Source organism: Ostrea edulis, chromosome 2, assembly GCF_947568905.1.
Source record: "Ostrea edulis chromosome 2, xbOstEdul1.1, whole genome shotgun sequence".
Lineage (NCBI taxonomy): Eukaryota > Metazoa > Mollusca > Bivalvia > Ostreida > Ostreidae > Ostrea > Ostrea edulis.
Genome location: NC_079165.1, coordinates 39,443,630 through 39,459,546, shown reverse-complemented (window position 1 = coordinate 39,459,546; position 15,917 = coordinate 39,443,630). Strand labels below are relative to the sequence as shown.

The window sequence follows — 15,917 nt, the reverse complement described above, 5'->3', positions numbered from 1 at the left end:
TATCTATTAGATCTAAAATAACTTACATATCTAATTACATTACAAATTTTACGAGGCACAACTGGACTGAAATTACACATTAGTTTGGTAGGCTATTTTTTCTTCAATCATATCTAGGGCTAATTTTTAAAAGATAAAATCCAAATAAGTATATTTTTTCATTATAATATGTAACAATATGTAAGGAAGTTGTCAGAAATTTAACTGAACTTAATTTTTGTTGCACAAAGAATGGCAAAGAGTATCAGGCACATAGTGTGGCTTTTCTAAAAAAAAAAAAAAAAAAGGGGGGGGTGGGGGGGGGGGGAGACAGAGGAGTAGTCGTCTAAAATTCTTGATAATCTACCAAAAAAAGAGGGACCCCCTCCCAACACCCATAAAATATGTTGTCTATTCTAAACTAACAGCCTAAGGGAGGGGGAGGGGGCTTAGTCCTTTAATTCATTATTTACTACAATGTACACGTAGTGGGGGGTGTCATCCAATATACCTTAGTTTCTATGTGAAAATAACTTTGCACGTAAAAATAACGGAAAATCAATTTTATAAAAATCAAAAATGTCCCCATTCTGGTTTAACATGAAATCAAGGATATCAAATGTGATTATTTAGTCAAACAACTTCTTTGAGACTTCATCTCCCACAAAATTTATAAAGAGGAACACTTTAGCAGAGATGGGATGCCCCTCATTGATTTTGGGAAAAACTGTTTCTACCACAGCATTCTTTCAGCCTTTTGACTGGCCCAGTGAAGTGCAGTATCACATGACTTCTGCACCTTTAATATTACATACACATACGTATAGGCGACCTCGGGTGATAACCCTACTAAGAACTGATAATTTCTTATGTCTCCCTGCTAAACAGTCCATAATTGTATATAAACAAATAACCTTCAATTTTCATTTTTTAAAAATTCTAAAAAATTACAACATTTATATCTGAATCATTTAGGCATGTTTTATTAGATATTCATATCATGCACCAAATCACAGCGAAATTTGGACTCTAGAATCCTTTATTTGCAAGCAAAATATTTTTTTTTTATATCATTCTGGGAAAAATCATCAAAAAATGATATAAAATAATTGAGAGCTTGTTTCATTCTTTCGATGGTGAAATCATACTTCATAAGAGGTGTTTTAACGAGCCATTAAATAAAATCTTAGTGTAATGAGCTACCTCAACCGGTGCAAAATATTTGTACTAGGATTTTAGATCCATACATATTAAACGTTAGGCCTACATGTCTCTGCACATGCACAGCACGAAATTATATGCTTATTATTAGACGTTGGTGTAAATTCATTCTTTGTAATCTCACGAGTGTTGTACGTTATAATATATGTGTAAATCAGATCATTTTCTGTTTGTAATGCGTACCGTTGATACTGTGACATGCGTCGATTAGTCTTTTTATATAAAAACTTAACAAATTCGAGATGCACATGCGTTGTCAATTTTGGCGCGTGCGCAATAGCCTAATCCTAAAGATGGGGAATTCTTTCGGTTCTCGGTAATAATCTTGGATTTCCGTTGTCTTTCCATATATGGTCATCGAAATTCGACAAACATGTAAACTTGACATGTGTTGACTTATAACGTGTAAGATGCGATGTTGTTAGGTACAACTATGTAAATATTAAGTCTACAAACGGAAATACTGTAGGGATGACCGCGAATAACTTAGGAAACAATGATGCATTTTTATAAAGAGAAATGTAAAATAAGAAATCAAACGATTACACAAATTTTCTGAGAAACATAACGTACACCCCTGAGTTACACACACACACACACACACACATATATATATATATATAGCTGAAACTGAAAAATGAACACGGTTGCAGGTTTGGATTAACAAGTTTTTGAACACGATTACCCTCCATAATTTCTCTATTAAAGGGACTGATTCACGATTTTCCTCCAAATTTTGTTTTTCACTTTAAATGATCAAAATCTACAGTCTAATATGTTTAGAAGCTTTCTCACAAAAAAAATCCAGGATCTTCATTATGACAGAAACTCATTATAGAGAGTTTATTATTTGTTTTGAAAACAATGATTGGGGTGTGTTATTGTATACGGGGTTTTCAAAATAAATGGATTCTGATCCAAGTTTATTATATTTATCACATCTCGAGTATACTTTAGGTAAAATGTGCCATTTAAAAGTTAAAATTTGTGATTGTACAAAATGAAGATGCTCTAAATTACAAGATTAATTGACGTTTCGCTGGTTTGTTTGTTTACATAAAAAGACTGGAGTCTGTGTTTACATAACACAGAATTAAAGCTAAAATATTGCTTTTATCCTTGCATTCAGACAGTCCAAATTTTGGTTGTCAACATTAAATGAGCTATATTTTTCATTTTTGACATCAAAATTGAAAAAACATTTCTTTCAAAAAACGTGAACCAGTCCCTTTAAGTAAGATCCCGGATCCCCATGGGACCATAGGCTGTAGATGTGCTGGAATGTCTCTATTCAAAATAATCTCAGCGAGATTCGTCGAGGTTGGATATTTAAACTGATACCTCCGACGAATCTCAAACAAGTGTCACACAAAGTGATTCGGGAAATCATGTCTGAATTTCGGCTTCTTGTTGCGATTAAAATGGGCTACACTGAATTTCTTGTCTGCTTAAACTTTTTGCCTCATTAAGACATTCTATTAACTGCCTATATCACGATGAAACATGCATTTCTTACCTTTACATAGTGTAAATACCACAGTAAATAAAGTTGGCTAGTTTTTCCAGCCGTTGCAAATGGCCACCATTTGATTTGATACCTTTTCAACGCTGAAGAGTTCCCATAGTCTATTTTATGATAGTTTGTACTACGACTCGAGATACAGAACGTTCTGAATGACAGTTACTTTACACTAAACATTTAAGCATAAAGATTAAAAGCAATGAAAAGAAAACAGTAATTTTTAACCAAACTATTCGATGGCGTCTTAATAGAAAGAACAAATTATTATGAAGTCCCTTTCGGTATAAAAATAACAAAGTATACCTATCTACATCAACCAAAAAGAAAAACAAATTAAAGATTGCGGTCGTCATAAAATAAATGGTATGGTCATAATACGCAAAACTTTGAGGTCTTTGTATCATTCAATTTGCTTCTCCGAGTATGCAACAATATTTCACAACTGGTTACTCACATGTAATGATTCAAATCATTATTGTACCGCAGATGAAGAGACGTTCCTATGCCAATGAGGGATTTTAGGAAAAAAATTGGGTGTCATCACTTTCACAGCTAATGCCCCTTGAAGGAAAAAGCCCGATGGTGTGGGGGGGGGGGGGGGTTCTAGGATTTCAGTATAGGGTTGTTAAATAATGTGGGTTCAAACGTCAGGTGCCTGTGATGTCGGCGCTTGACGAACGAACACTTTCCATGTTTGATGCTGCGCCGGTCCGGGATCTAGAATCAAATCGGTTGCGAAATAAGCGTCCTAACCACTAGATGTAGACTTTCGCAACTAAACTTTTTTGAATTCTGCACATGCTCAAAATGTACACATATTCCCTTTCTCCCATTCTTTAGACCACAAATATCATTAACAATGATTTGCAATATAAAAGGGGAAAAAAACATACCACACACTTGACAGGTGGGAGGCGTAAAATATTTTCGAAAATGGTTGAACTGATTCCCACAGGTATTCCTCTACCACCTTCGCAAACCACGGGTTATTGTTTCTTTCCATTCCACAATGGTTTGCGACGATGTTCCTCTACCTGTGTCACAGTTTCTCCTGGCAGAACATCCTGAATCCGCCTCTAAACTAGATTAATATTTGTATGTTATTGCATGATTAACAAGTTTGGTTTGTATATGCGAGATTTTTTTTTAATTCGTCAAAATGCAGGATGATTATTAGAGTTCCTTCCCTTTTATTGAATCTAATGATGATAAGACTAGGAGAGATATATATCTTTTTCAAAATCAGCTTTATCAAAATTTTACAATTATTTAATTTCTTGGAATTTTCAAGTTAAAATGTGAAAAAAAATTCATTATTGATTAAATGATGTAAAAATTATAATTATTTGTTTATATACAATATTGGGACATTATTTTGGATTAAATAAATCAGAGGAAACGTCACTTTTGTGCTTACGGACGGACGTGGGTGATTCCAGTATTACGATCCTAATTGGACTAATACTACCCGCTTAATTTCAATTTTGTATCCCGTCTAACGGGAAATACATTAAAATGCAAAGATAGAAAGGTGTGGTGCTAGTGTGTTTATATTTAATTCAGAGCATTAAAAAAAATCCATGAAAACAAAAATATATCAAAGGATGCTAAATTATATTAAACAATGCTTTATATGTAGGTTCATACTATATTAGTATATAGGTCCCTGGTTCATACCTATTGTAAAGCTAAGTCTAAGGAATTTCCTTTCTTATTATGACATGAAATTATGGGTATTGAATATTGATGGTTTTGACCAAATACAAGTACGTAAAATATTAAAGATGCTAGGCTAGTGTTTTATTACGACCAGCAAACAACACTAAATATTGACACCACATGTCTTTTGAAACAGTCTCTCAGTAAAGAGTATGTTTATAGTGTATTAAAAGTTGCGTCCCTTCGTTGCATGTATAAAACTAAGCAATATAAAACCATTACAGTAAATTGAATTTTAAATTCCTTTTATGTATACGATAATAGTAAATAAATATGATATATACCTAAAATGACAAAATTAAATCAATTTTTTTAAAATATATTTTCTAATTTTTTTTTTATAGTTTTGATAACTTTTAATAGATGAAAAATCAATAAAATAAATTTTAAATAACACTTCTACATAGTACAGACAGAACGGGCCAAAAACTAGTATTCTGAAACACGAATGCTACCCGTAGAAAGATCTAATTTTGTATTCCGTCAATCTCTGACGGGAGAAATGTGTCAGGAAATTGTAAATAGGATGAATATCGAGAACGTCTATCTGTTGACGCAGTCGGGGATAGATTACGTGAAAGTTTGTTGCCAACTATCTGACAGACTGACAATAACCTAGAGAGGGGGTATGAAGCCCTTTCCCTCCCCATGAACTGTGATAAATTTAATATCATTTGGGTACAATCTGATTAAAATCAGCTCCTCGATCCGCTCCTTTATTTCTTTTGATTTGTCGCTACTCGACATAAGCATTTCTGTCAATTATCAAGATTGTTTCAACACTTTTTAAAGGAAATTGAACAGTCCAAATGAAATATTTTACTCATCAATATCTTGGTTATTTTCCTTAATAAGATTGAGTGTTAACTTATGTACAGTAAAATGTACTAATATTTCTATGTAATATTTCATTACAGTAATGCTCAGTAAAACGTATAATTCAAGTTCTAAACTACGCTCATTGTAAAACATTAAGTTACATATCCATGTCTAATGTAATCTTATTATCCATGTACAGCTAACCCAAATAACAACTGCTCTACATATCTTAAGACAAACCAGTGACCACAAATACTGACAATAACTACTATTAGCCCATAAACATAACCTTGATCTGTATAACTGATACTGTACACGTTCAGATAAACACTCAGAATAACTACATGCCCTTAAATTAATTTAAAAATCCACAGCTTTAACTGTAGATATCTAACAAAAACTAACTGCATCCAAGGACACAGCAATCATACCGGTTTTATGCTGGCGGGTTTCCTAAAACACAGTATGAGAAATGAGGTTTGGAGATTTTGGGCAAAAGCATAATTTCATATGTAGCAAGTCAACGCCATTAAAACAAAAGCGAGATTCATGTAGCTAGTTTAATGATCACTTCATGGTAATTTTTCATATTTTTGAGTTTTATAAATGTTTATTAGATAATAAATACCCCTGCATCCATTTTTTTTTAATGTATGGGTAGGTATTTATGGAATTTAAAGACTAGCGGACATGCTCTTCATTTATGTTAAAAGAAAATATTCAAAGTTATGTCTTTAAACATCAAGGAAATTTCGAAAATAAAATTTTGATGTAATTTTTAATTTCATTAAGTAGAGGTTGCAGCGATATAGTTGAGCTAATTGACTGGTTTGTTTGTTCAGGGTTATTTTATTATTATTATCATTAATATTTTGTTCAATTGTTTTCTGTTCATATCTGATATTGGTATTTGTAACAGGGTGGGGGCGGACTAGAACTTGTGAAAAAAATCAGACCAGATTGATAATTCGATCAAGCCTGAGTGTCATTCTCAAATGAAATCCAATTATCAATAATATTAATCATAATAAAACGTCTATAATACTTTTTAAGTTGTCAATTTCTGAATGATTTTTGTGCTCAGGCGATAGGGGTTTGACACAATAGAAACAAGAGGTGGGGTCTAGCACATTCATTTTAAAATATATTCGCGAATCCTATCCTGAAATAAGCATTCGTTTTTATTAGCTCACCTGAGCTGAAAGCTCAAGTGAGCTTTTCTGATCGCCTGTTGCCCATCGTCTGTCTGTCCGTCTGTAAACTTTTTACATTTTCGAACTCTTTTCCAGAACCACTGGGCCAATTATAACCAAGCTTGGTCGAAAGAATCCTTGGGTGAAGAGCTTTCAAGTTTGTTCAAATAAAGGGCCATACCCCCTTCAAATGCTTCAAAATGGCTTCAAAATCATAGAAATGCAAAAATAGGGTGGGGTTATTTAAAAATCTTCTTCTCAAGAACCACGGGGCCAGAAGAACTGACATTTACATGAAAGCTTCCTGACATAGTGCAGATTTAAGTTTGTTAAAATCATGGCCCCCGGGGGTAGGATGGGGCCACAATAGGGGGTCAAAGTTTTACATACAAATAAATAGGGAAAATCTTTAAAAATCTTCTTTTCAAAAACTACATGTACTGTGCCAGGAAAGTGGAAATTTACATCAAAGCTTTCTGACATAATACAGATTGAAGTTTGTTAAATCATGGCCCCCGGGGGTAAGATGAGGCGATAATAGGGAATCAAAGTTTTACATACAAATATATAGGGAAAATCTTTAAAAATCTTCTTCTCAAAAACTACTGGGTCAGAAAAGTGGAAATGTACATGAAAGCTTCCTGACATAGTGCAGATTCAAATTTGTTAAAATCATGACCCCCGGGAGTAAGATGAGGTGACAATAGGGGATCAAAGTTTTACATACAAGTGTATAGGAAAATCTTGAAAAATCTTCTTCTCAAGAACCACCGAGCCAGAAAAGCTGGGATTTACATGAAAGCTTCCTGACATAGTGCAGATTCAAGTTTGTTAAACTCATGACCCCTGGGGTTAGGATGGGGCCACAATAGGGGATCAAAGTTTTACATAACTAATAAATAGAAGAAAAAAAATCTTTCAAAATTGTCTCCTTAAGAACCATTAGGCTAAAGAAGTTTACATTTGCACAAAAGCTTCCTGATATAGTGCAGAGTGAAGTTTGTAAAAATCATGGTCCCCGGGGGTAAGATGGGGCCACAGTAGGGGATCAAAATTTACATACAAATATATAGGGAAAACATTAAACTTCTGAAAAATCACTGGCCAGAAAAGTTTACATTTACATGAAAGCTTTCATGACATAGTGCATATTCAATTTTGCAAAAATCATGGCCCCTAGGAGTAGGTTGGGGCCACAATAGGGATCAAAGTTTTGCATGCGAATATATATAGGAAAAATCTTTAAATATGAGCCAAGGTGACTCAGGTGAGCGATGTGGCCCATGGACCTCTTCGTTTGAACATTTGCGACCCTGTAGTATAACTTAAATTATTGAAACCTAGAAACAAGCGTCGATTTCTAAACATATCCTTTCCACAGTCATAGCATTAAACTGTGTAATATTCAAAAACAGAGATTGAGACCCCCTCCCCCAGTGCTGGGACCCAAGGGGATATCATTGACATATTTGGAATGCATTGTAAGAATCGGTTGTAAAAATTAAAACGGTCGGCCTTTTTCTGTCTAATTTTATATATGAAATACGCGGCAAGCATATACGACTTTCATTAAACCATTTCCCCGGATTTCCATACGTATCCTTCACATTCGACCGGTGTGAGTTACGCTTAATAGGCACACACACACAGTCTAGGCGTTAACAGTAAAAGAAAACTCAATAAAAGGTGACAAAAGAAAAGACGGAAGAATGGTAAAAAAAAATTACACCCAAAATGCAAAAAAGAACAAGAGGCCCACAGGCCTTATCGGTCACCTGAGTACAAGTGAAACATTTTCACTACTCCCACGGGCTATGAAATCTATCCCAAAAAAATCCTGTTCTGAATATCTAAGCTAAATTTCAACATTCAGCAAAAGTATAAAACAAGGTGTGTTCTTACAACTTCAATACCCTCATAAGTGCATACACTGATGAAAGTCTTCATATAATAGGTGTATTAACATTAAAAGATATGACTAATTTAGACCCATCCTAGAGTGAAAACCCTGGGTTGTGAAATTCACCATTTTTTATACATTTTTTTCCTGCTATTCCTTAGTATGCATTTAGATTTTACATAGCATCAACAAACTTACACATGAACACTATATGCTAAGTTTGGCCCCACCCTGGGGTCAGAACCCCTACCCCGGGGATCATGAAATTTACAATTTTGGTAGAAGCCTTCCTGCTTTACATCTTAATGAATTTAGTTTTTCTTAAACATGTGCGGTTCTAGAGAAGAAGATTTTTTAACTTTGGTCAATTTTGGGTAGTTTTTGCCCTGCTTCTAAAGTCCCAGGGGTGCAGGAATCCTGAAATTTACAATTTATGCCCCCTTGTTCCAAAGATGCTTGAAACCAAATTTGAAAAGAATTGGAATTATAGTTATGAAGAAGAAGTTAAAAATGTATATTGTTCACACATTTAATAACTGACCATTTTGGCCCCACCCTGATACCAAAACTCCTACCCCTGGGATCATCAAATTTACAATTTTGGTAAAGGACTACCTGTTCTTTTTAAATATCTATTTAGTTTTAATATAGTATCAATAGCACTAAAGAAAATGTTCTTTAAGTGTTTTACACATAAACACTATATATATATGTATCAAGATTGGCCCCGTCCTGGGGTCAGAACCCGTACCCCAAGGATAATGAAATTTACAATTTTGATAGAGGCCTTCCTGCTTTACATCACCATGCATTTAGTTTTTCTTAAACAAGTGCGGTTCTTGAGAAGAAGATTTTTGAAAATTGGTCAATTGGGGCAGTTTTTGCCCCGCCCCTAAGGCCCCAGGGGTGCAGGAGTCCTGGAATTTACACTTTATGTCCCCCTTCTTCCAAAGATGCTTCATACCAAATATAAAAAGAATTGGATTGGTAGTTATCAAGAAGAAGTTAAAAAATGTTCAGTTGTTAACGGACGACAACCAATTGCAAAAGGTCACTTGAGTTTACTCAGGTGACCTAAAAAAAAACTTCATAATTTTCTTGATGCAGAGTGTGAATTGATACAATGGTTCATATTTATTGAAGATTTTTTTTCTAACACCCCCTCCCTCCTTTAGAGGAGCATTCTTCAAAATCGTCGGCCATCGAAAGGATATACCATGAAATTAAATTTAAACTACACCACACGAATTAATCAGCGGCAGTTGTGACGACGCATCTTCACATTATATATATTTTTTATTTTTTTTATGAAGAGTGAAACCAATTCCCACGTGATTTCTCAATGTTTGATACTGTGACATGGATTTTGAAAGAAGCCCTACAAAAGTTCTGTGATCTGGCATAATTTTTCTTTGATTTCAATATGTTTTGCTTTCAAATCATTTCAGTAAAAAAAAATTGCAGGATGTATCTTTAAAAGTATAGGTCCATCATGTAATTATTTTCGCATGTTGCATATTATTACTACTCAGTTGTTCTAAGAGAAAATGCTTTTATCACAAAGACTTCAGGAAATCCTCTGATCCTGCTCAATTTTCGAAAAAATGAAACACTCTGGGTTTGATCTAAAGTGACAAAAAACGATATTTTTACAGGTAGGGTGAGGTGTTTTCCCCCCTTTTTGACCAGTTTTCCTCTGATTTCTCAGGAATTCAGTCACATCCCTGTGAGTATAACACGACGAGACGAGCACAATGAATATGCAAGTGCCGCGTGCCATACACATCCGTATCCGTGAAAGGAACCTGAATATTTTGCACCCTGCCTAGAAAGACACACGAGACAGTATATTTAATATTCATATAGAAATTTATTCATTAAGACAAATAACTTTCCATCTTCAGCATAAATTTCAATTTTTTTGTTCGAAAAGTGCAACTTGAGTAAATATGATACATGTGTATATCTTATACCAAAATAAATGTCATAAGATAATACGAGAGAAACCTTTAAGAATGGGAAAGAAAACCATACTTTACATTTTTATAATGATAATAAAAATAGATGAAAAGTCAATTTAAATTCAATAATGAAAGTCGGAGGAAAGGAAGAAGCGAAAAAGTATATTGCATGATACAAGAAGATTGATATTGTACAGTAAATACATAGATCAGACACATAGATATTTCTACGTACGGTAGAATTACACGGAAATTGGTAACTTCGTGTCAATCATTGTAAAATTCAACTGTTGATGGTAAATATTATTCATATATTTTATTTCTAAATTGCCATGGTCTTAAACGATACTTATTTTTGAGATGGGATGCATAGTTACAATATCTCTAGGTATTACGTGCATTGTGAAACCAAATCGTACACGAATATGTAAAAATAATTCATATTCTCATCACAGACAACGTATTTCATCTAAATTCGTCATACAATTGTGACATAATTCATTATATCTGCAAAAGTACAGACTAACATAGCCATATGTCAACCATTTCGAAGTAATATAACATTAGAAAATGATCATCCAATGATTACGTCGAACACTTATGACGTCAGATTAGAAGCACTTCCTGTGGACAATAGCTGGACCAGATTCGTCGTACTCTTGTTTATTGATCCACATCTGCTGGAAGGTGGACAGAGAAGCAAGGATGGAACCACCGATCCAGACGGAATATTTCCTCTCTGGTGGGGCAATGATCCTAATCTTCATTGTGCTAGGAGCTAAAGCTGTGATTTCTTTTTGCATACGATCAGCAATACCAGGGTACATGGTTGAACCACCAGATAATACCGTGTTCGAGTACAATTCTTTGCGGATATCGACATCACACTTCATGATACTGTTGTATGTGGTTTCATGGATACCAGAAGATTCCATTCCAAGAAAAGCAGGTTGAAACAACGCCTCTGGACACCTAAAACGCTCGTTACCAATGGTGATGACCTGACCGTCTGGAAGTTCGTAGCTCTTCTCCATGGACGATGAAGACGTAGAAGTCGCCATTTCTTGTTCGAAGTCCAAAGCAACATAGCACAACTTCTCTTTGATGTCTCTGACAATTTCTCTTTCCGCTGTATTTACGAAAGAGTAACCACGTTCTGTGAGAATCTTCATGAGGTAATCGGTCAGATCACGTCCGGCGAGATCTAGTCTCATGATGGCGTGGGGAAGGGAGTAACCTTCGTAGATGGGAACTGTGTGAGATACACCGTCTCCAGAGTCGAGCACTATGCCAGTTGTACGACCAGCACCATATAGTGAAAGTACGGCCTGGATAGAAACATACATGGCGGGAGAGTTGAAAGTTTCGAACAAGATCTGTGTCATCTTTTCTCTGTTGGCTTTGGGATTGAGTGGGGCCTCGGTCAGGAGGACGGGGTGTTCCTCGGGGGCCACACGGAGTTCATTGTAGAAGGTGTGGTGCCAGATCTTCTCCATGTCGTCCCAGTTGGTGACGATACCGTGTTCAATGGGGTACTTGAGGGTGAGGATTCCTCTCTTGCTCTGGGCCTCGTCTCCTATATAGCTGTCCTTCTGACCCATGCCAACCATGACACCCTGAAATATATGGTTATCATATTAACGATTAATTACGTCTTACTTGTAATGTCAAATGATCGATATCGAGACTGGAATTTCTAAGGGATAAATACAAGATCATCAGTATACAATTATTGACATTTTTAGATCAATACAATGCTTTAGCAACTCAAGAAGTACACTATACACCGAGCGGAGGGGGGAATGATGAATATTGTCCTAAAGCATCGTATTGGCCAGGAAACGTCAATAACTTCTATTTTCAAAACATCGAAACAGGGTAATATATAGACCATCAACTCTATACTCGGTCGGCTATCTTGATATACAACTTCACTGTAAAACATAGTCGAAAATGATTAGTAACGCGAGTTTTTGTATACAATTCATTTATGACTAAATGATTCAAAACATTTAAACCGGCTAATAAAGCAACGAAACTAATCGGTCAACTTTTGATCGGGCTCAATGTTACTAGTATATACATGTAATATCAACAATTATTACTCAAATTCGGGATAAAAATTACCCTTTTTTTAGCACGCTTTAAATAGTGCACGATAGTCGAAAGTGAGTTGAAATGTTGAAACATGGGTTTTCATCGAGTGACTAAATATGATAATCAATCGCCTCAATTTTGTTTTCAATTCATTTTTCGTTGGATAATGTTATATTCATCTCGAAGACACGTGCATGTAGATGTAACTCTTTTTGTTGGATCACGGGCAATCAGAAAGCACGGAATCATTCGATCATACTTGTATGATGGTATTCAATATCCCTTGTCCTGGGTACGTATACTGAATTTGGTAACGGCATATATTGCGATACAAAACTGCATAAAGGAAACAAGAATTCTAAAATTATTACAGTTCTTGATTCTTGAATAAGCGTATTGATTTCTAAGCAATCTCACCTGTAGCTGTAGAACTGTAGCTCTCCGGAAAAAAAATTGACCGGTCTGTCAACATAATTTTTTTTCGGAGAGCTACAGTTCTGCATCTATCTCACGTGATACCAAAATGTTATACATGTATTCTGAAGTAGCTTTATCTCAACACAATCTAATTGAAATTAGATGTTGGATCCGCTTGCATACTCGCTACACAAACATCTAAAAACATCCCATAGAGGGTCACGTCAGAGGTCAAATTCGGTATCACTCTAGACTTATCGGCTTCAACAAACATTCAATGATTTTGCCAGCGGTGATTTCATTGGTCAATCGAATTTGACCTCTGACGTGACCCTCTACGGGATGTTGTTAGATGTTTGTGTAGCGATTATGCGAGCGGATCCAACATCTAATTTTAATTAGATTGATCTCAACAAAAAGAAAAAGCGGAGGGAGGAGGGAGCGGTTCACGGTTTTTTGGGTGTTTTTCTTTTTTTTTGTTTTAGGGGGGGGGGTGGTTGCCTTTTTTTTTTTTTAATTTTTTTTTTTTTTGAAAAAAAACAACTTTTCGTATTTGATATTTGATGTAAAAAAAAAAAAAAATTAAGATATAACTCATTTAAAGTTAACCAAATTTGGACCTTTTTAATAATGAAGGACAAGGGTAATATCTTAGCCTTAACTCTGTGTTAAGTAAACAAAATTTGAGCCTTGTTTATGTTTATAAACAAATTGGTGAAATGTTAATTTTGTAATTTAAAGCATCCTTATTTTTCACAAAGAAAATTTTTTAATGACATATTTTTGATACCTAAAGAATACTTGAAATGTGATATATATCATCAAGTTAGATCGATATTCGATAACCATACATTTTTCTAAATTTTGTAAAAAAAAAAAAATAAATAAATAAATAAATAAAATAACATACCTTACCTTAATCTTTGTTTTAAACACAGCAAACATAGGCAGAAGTGAAAAACAAAATGTTGGGGGGAATCTTTAACACAAGACGATATTTAGATACATGGATTCATTTATAGATATTTTTCACTCAAGTTACGAGATTAAAAAAAAAAATTCTTGATACGAATTGACATTCGTAAATTTAAAATAAGAATGATAAAAATCAAATTTTGATTATCTTACGTGATGTCTTGGACGTCCAATAATAGAAGGAAACACGGCCCTGGGGGCATCGTCTCCGGCGAATCCGGCCTTGCACATTCCGGACCCATTGTCAATAACTAACGCAGCAATATCGCCATCAACCATTTTCACAAGATTTGGTTTCTATAAGTTAAGTTGAATGTGTCTTGAATTCGAGAAGCTTCTATTTCCTCGAGTATCGGTCTAACCATTATATATACACCAAACTACAGAAGATCACATGTCCTTACGTTTCGTAAATTGGGTCCATATATGGCAAGTATTCATTATTTCGCAAATAGGATCCATATGGCAAGTTTGGGTCCAAATATGGGAATCATACCATATAGGGACCGTGTTTAGTTCGGTTCATAAAATACGCCACGACAGAGACTTTTAAAAGTTGTCACAGGTAAAAATAGATGAAGATAACCATGGCTCGATAATATGAGTAGTGAATCAGGATATGATATATAGTTCATCATAATGAAGTATGTATTCTCCTAAACTTATTGATGTCATATTTATTGTTATGCAAATTAAATTATTGTTTACCTGATGAGCATGTGCTTATTTTTTCATTGATTAGTAAATGTGAATCAGACTTCTGTTTTATTTTAAGTCATAACATGTGCATAATTACAGTATTATTGCATTAAGTGCTGTACAACAATTACTAAATAATATGATCATTTAGAATTTTAAGAAATATTTTCTGTTTCGTTTGGAGTTTATTAAAACCCGTTTAAGGTATATATCTTACTGTAATGAATGAAAATAGCTAGGTCATCGGTATTTATAGACTCGCTAGTCATAGTGTAATAGCTAGCACAAACGACTATTTGCTAATGGATCTACATGTTAATACGGTCTAACACGTACAAAAAAAAAAAAAAAAAAAGCCAGTTCGGACACAAATTCCTACCCCTCTATTAGTATTACAAATACAGATTTATTTTGAGATATTAATTCGGTTTTCCATTATTTTGTAAGTAAGCAAATCTCTAAATTCGTTATTTTTGTTAGTATTTCTACAATTTTATTATTCTAAAACTGTATATAGGATTGCTAAACTGATGATCTATATTGAATTACATGTACAATATTACAAGTAGGTCGAAATATAAATTTCAATTTTCATTTATTTTTTTTCGAAACCCAATGTTGCCGCAAAGATGTATGACAATTCAGATGTTCCCCACAAGTGACCTTGGCCTATTACATTTAACGTTGAAAATTGATAGGAAAACGGATATTAGTGTAAGGTGTCATATCCAGCAAGTTGGATAAGGACTGTGGCTTAAGATATTGTACAGTTTGGGAACTTTTAGCTCACCTGAGCTGAAAGCTCAAGTGAGCTTTTCTCATCGCCTGTTGTCCGTCGTCTGTCCGTCTGTAAACTTTTTACATCTTCGACTTCATCGCCAATTTCAACCAAACTTGGCAAAAAGCATCCTTGGGTGAAAGGCTTTCAAGTTCAAATGAAGGACCATGACCCATTTAAAGGGCAGATAATTACAAAAAATGCAAACATAGGGTGGGGTCATTTAAAAATCTTCTTTTAAAAAAAACCTAAGCCAGAAGAGCTGAAATTCATATGAAACCTTCCTGACATAGTGCAAATTCAAATTTGTGAAAATCATGATCCTCGGGGGTAGGATGGGGTAACAATAGGGGATCAACGTTTTATGTGCGAATATATTTGGAAAATCTTTGAAAATTTTCTTCTCAAGAACTACTGGACTAGTAAAATACAAATTGACATGAACGGTTCCTGATATAGTGCAGGTTCAACTTTGTGAAAATCATGATCCTCGGGGGTAGGATGGGGTAACAATAGGGGATCAACGTTTTATGTGCGAATATATTTGGAAAATCTTTGAAAATTTTCTTCTCAAGAACTACTGGACTAGTAAAATACAAATTGACATGAACGGTTCCTGATATAGTGCAGGTTCAAC

The 15,917-nt window shown here is 34.6% G+C and overlaps 1 protein-coding gene across 1 annotated transcript; it reads right to left on the bottom strand.

Moving 5' to 3' along the window:
- Positions 1-10,203: 10,203 nt before the first annotated feature.
- On the bottom strand, positions 10,204-14,340 carry LOC125680777 (actin-5-like). Its single transcript, XM_048920545.2, has 2 exons — positions 13,957-14,340; positions 10,204-11,930 (listed from the first exon to the last, which is right to left on the bottom strand). The coding sequence occupies exons 1-2, from the start codon at positions 14,080-14,082 to the stop codon at positions 10,926-10,928; spliced, it is 1,131 nt and encodes a 376-aa protein (XP_048776502.2). The 5' UTR covers positions 14,083-14,340; the 3' UTR covers positions 10,204-10,925.
- Positions 14,341-15,917: the final 1,577 nt, after the last annotated feature.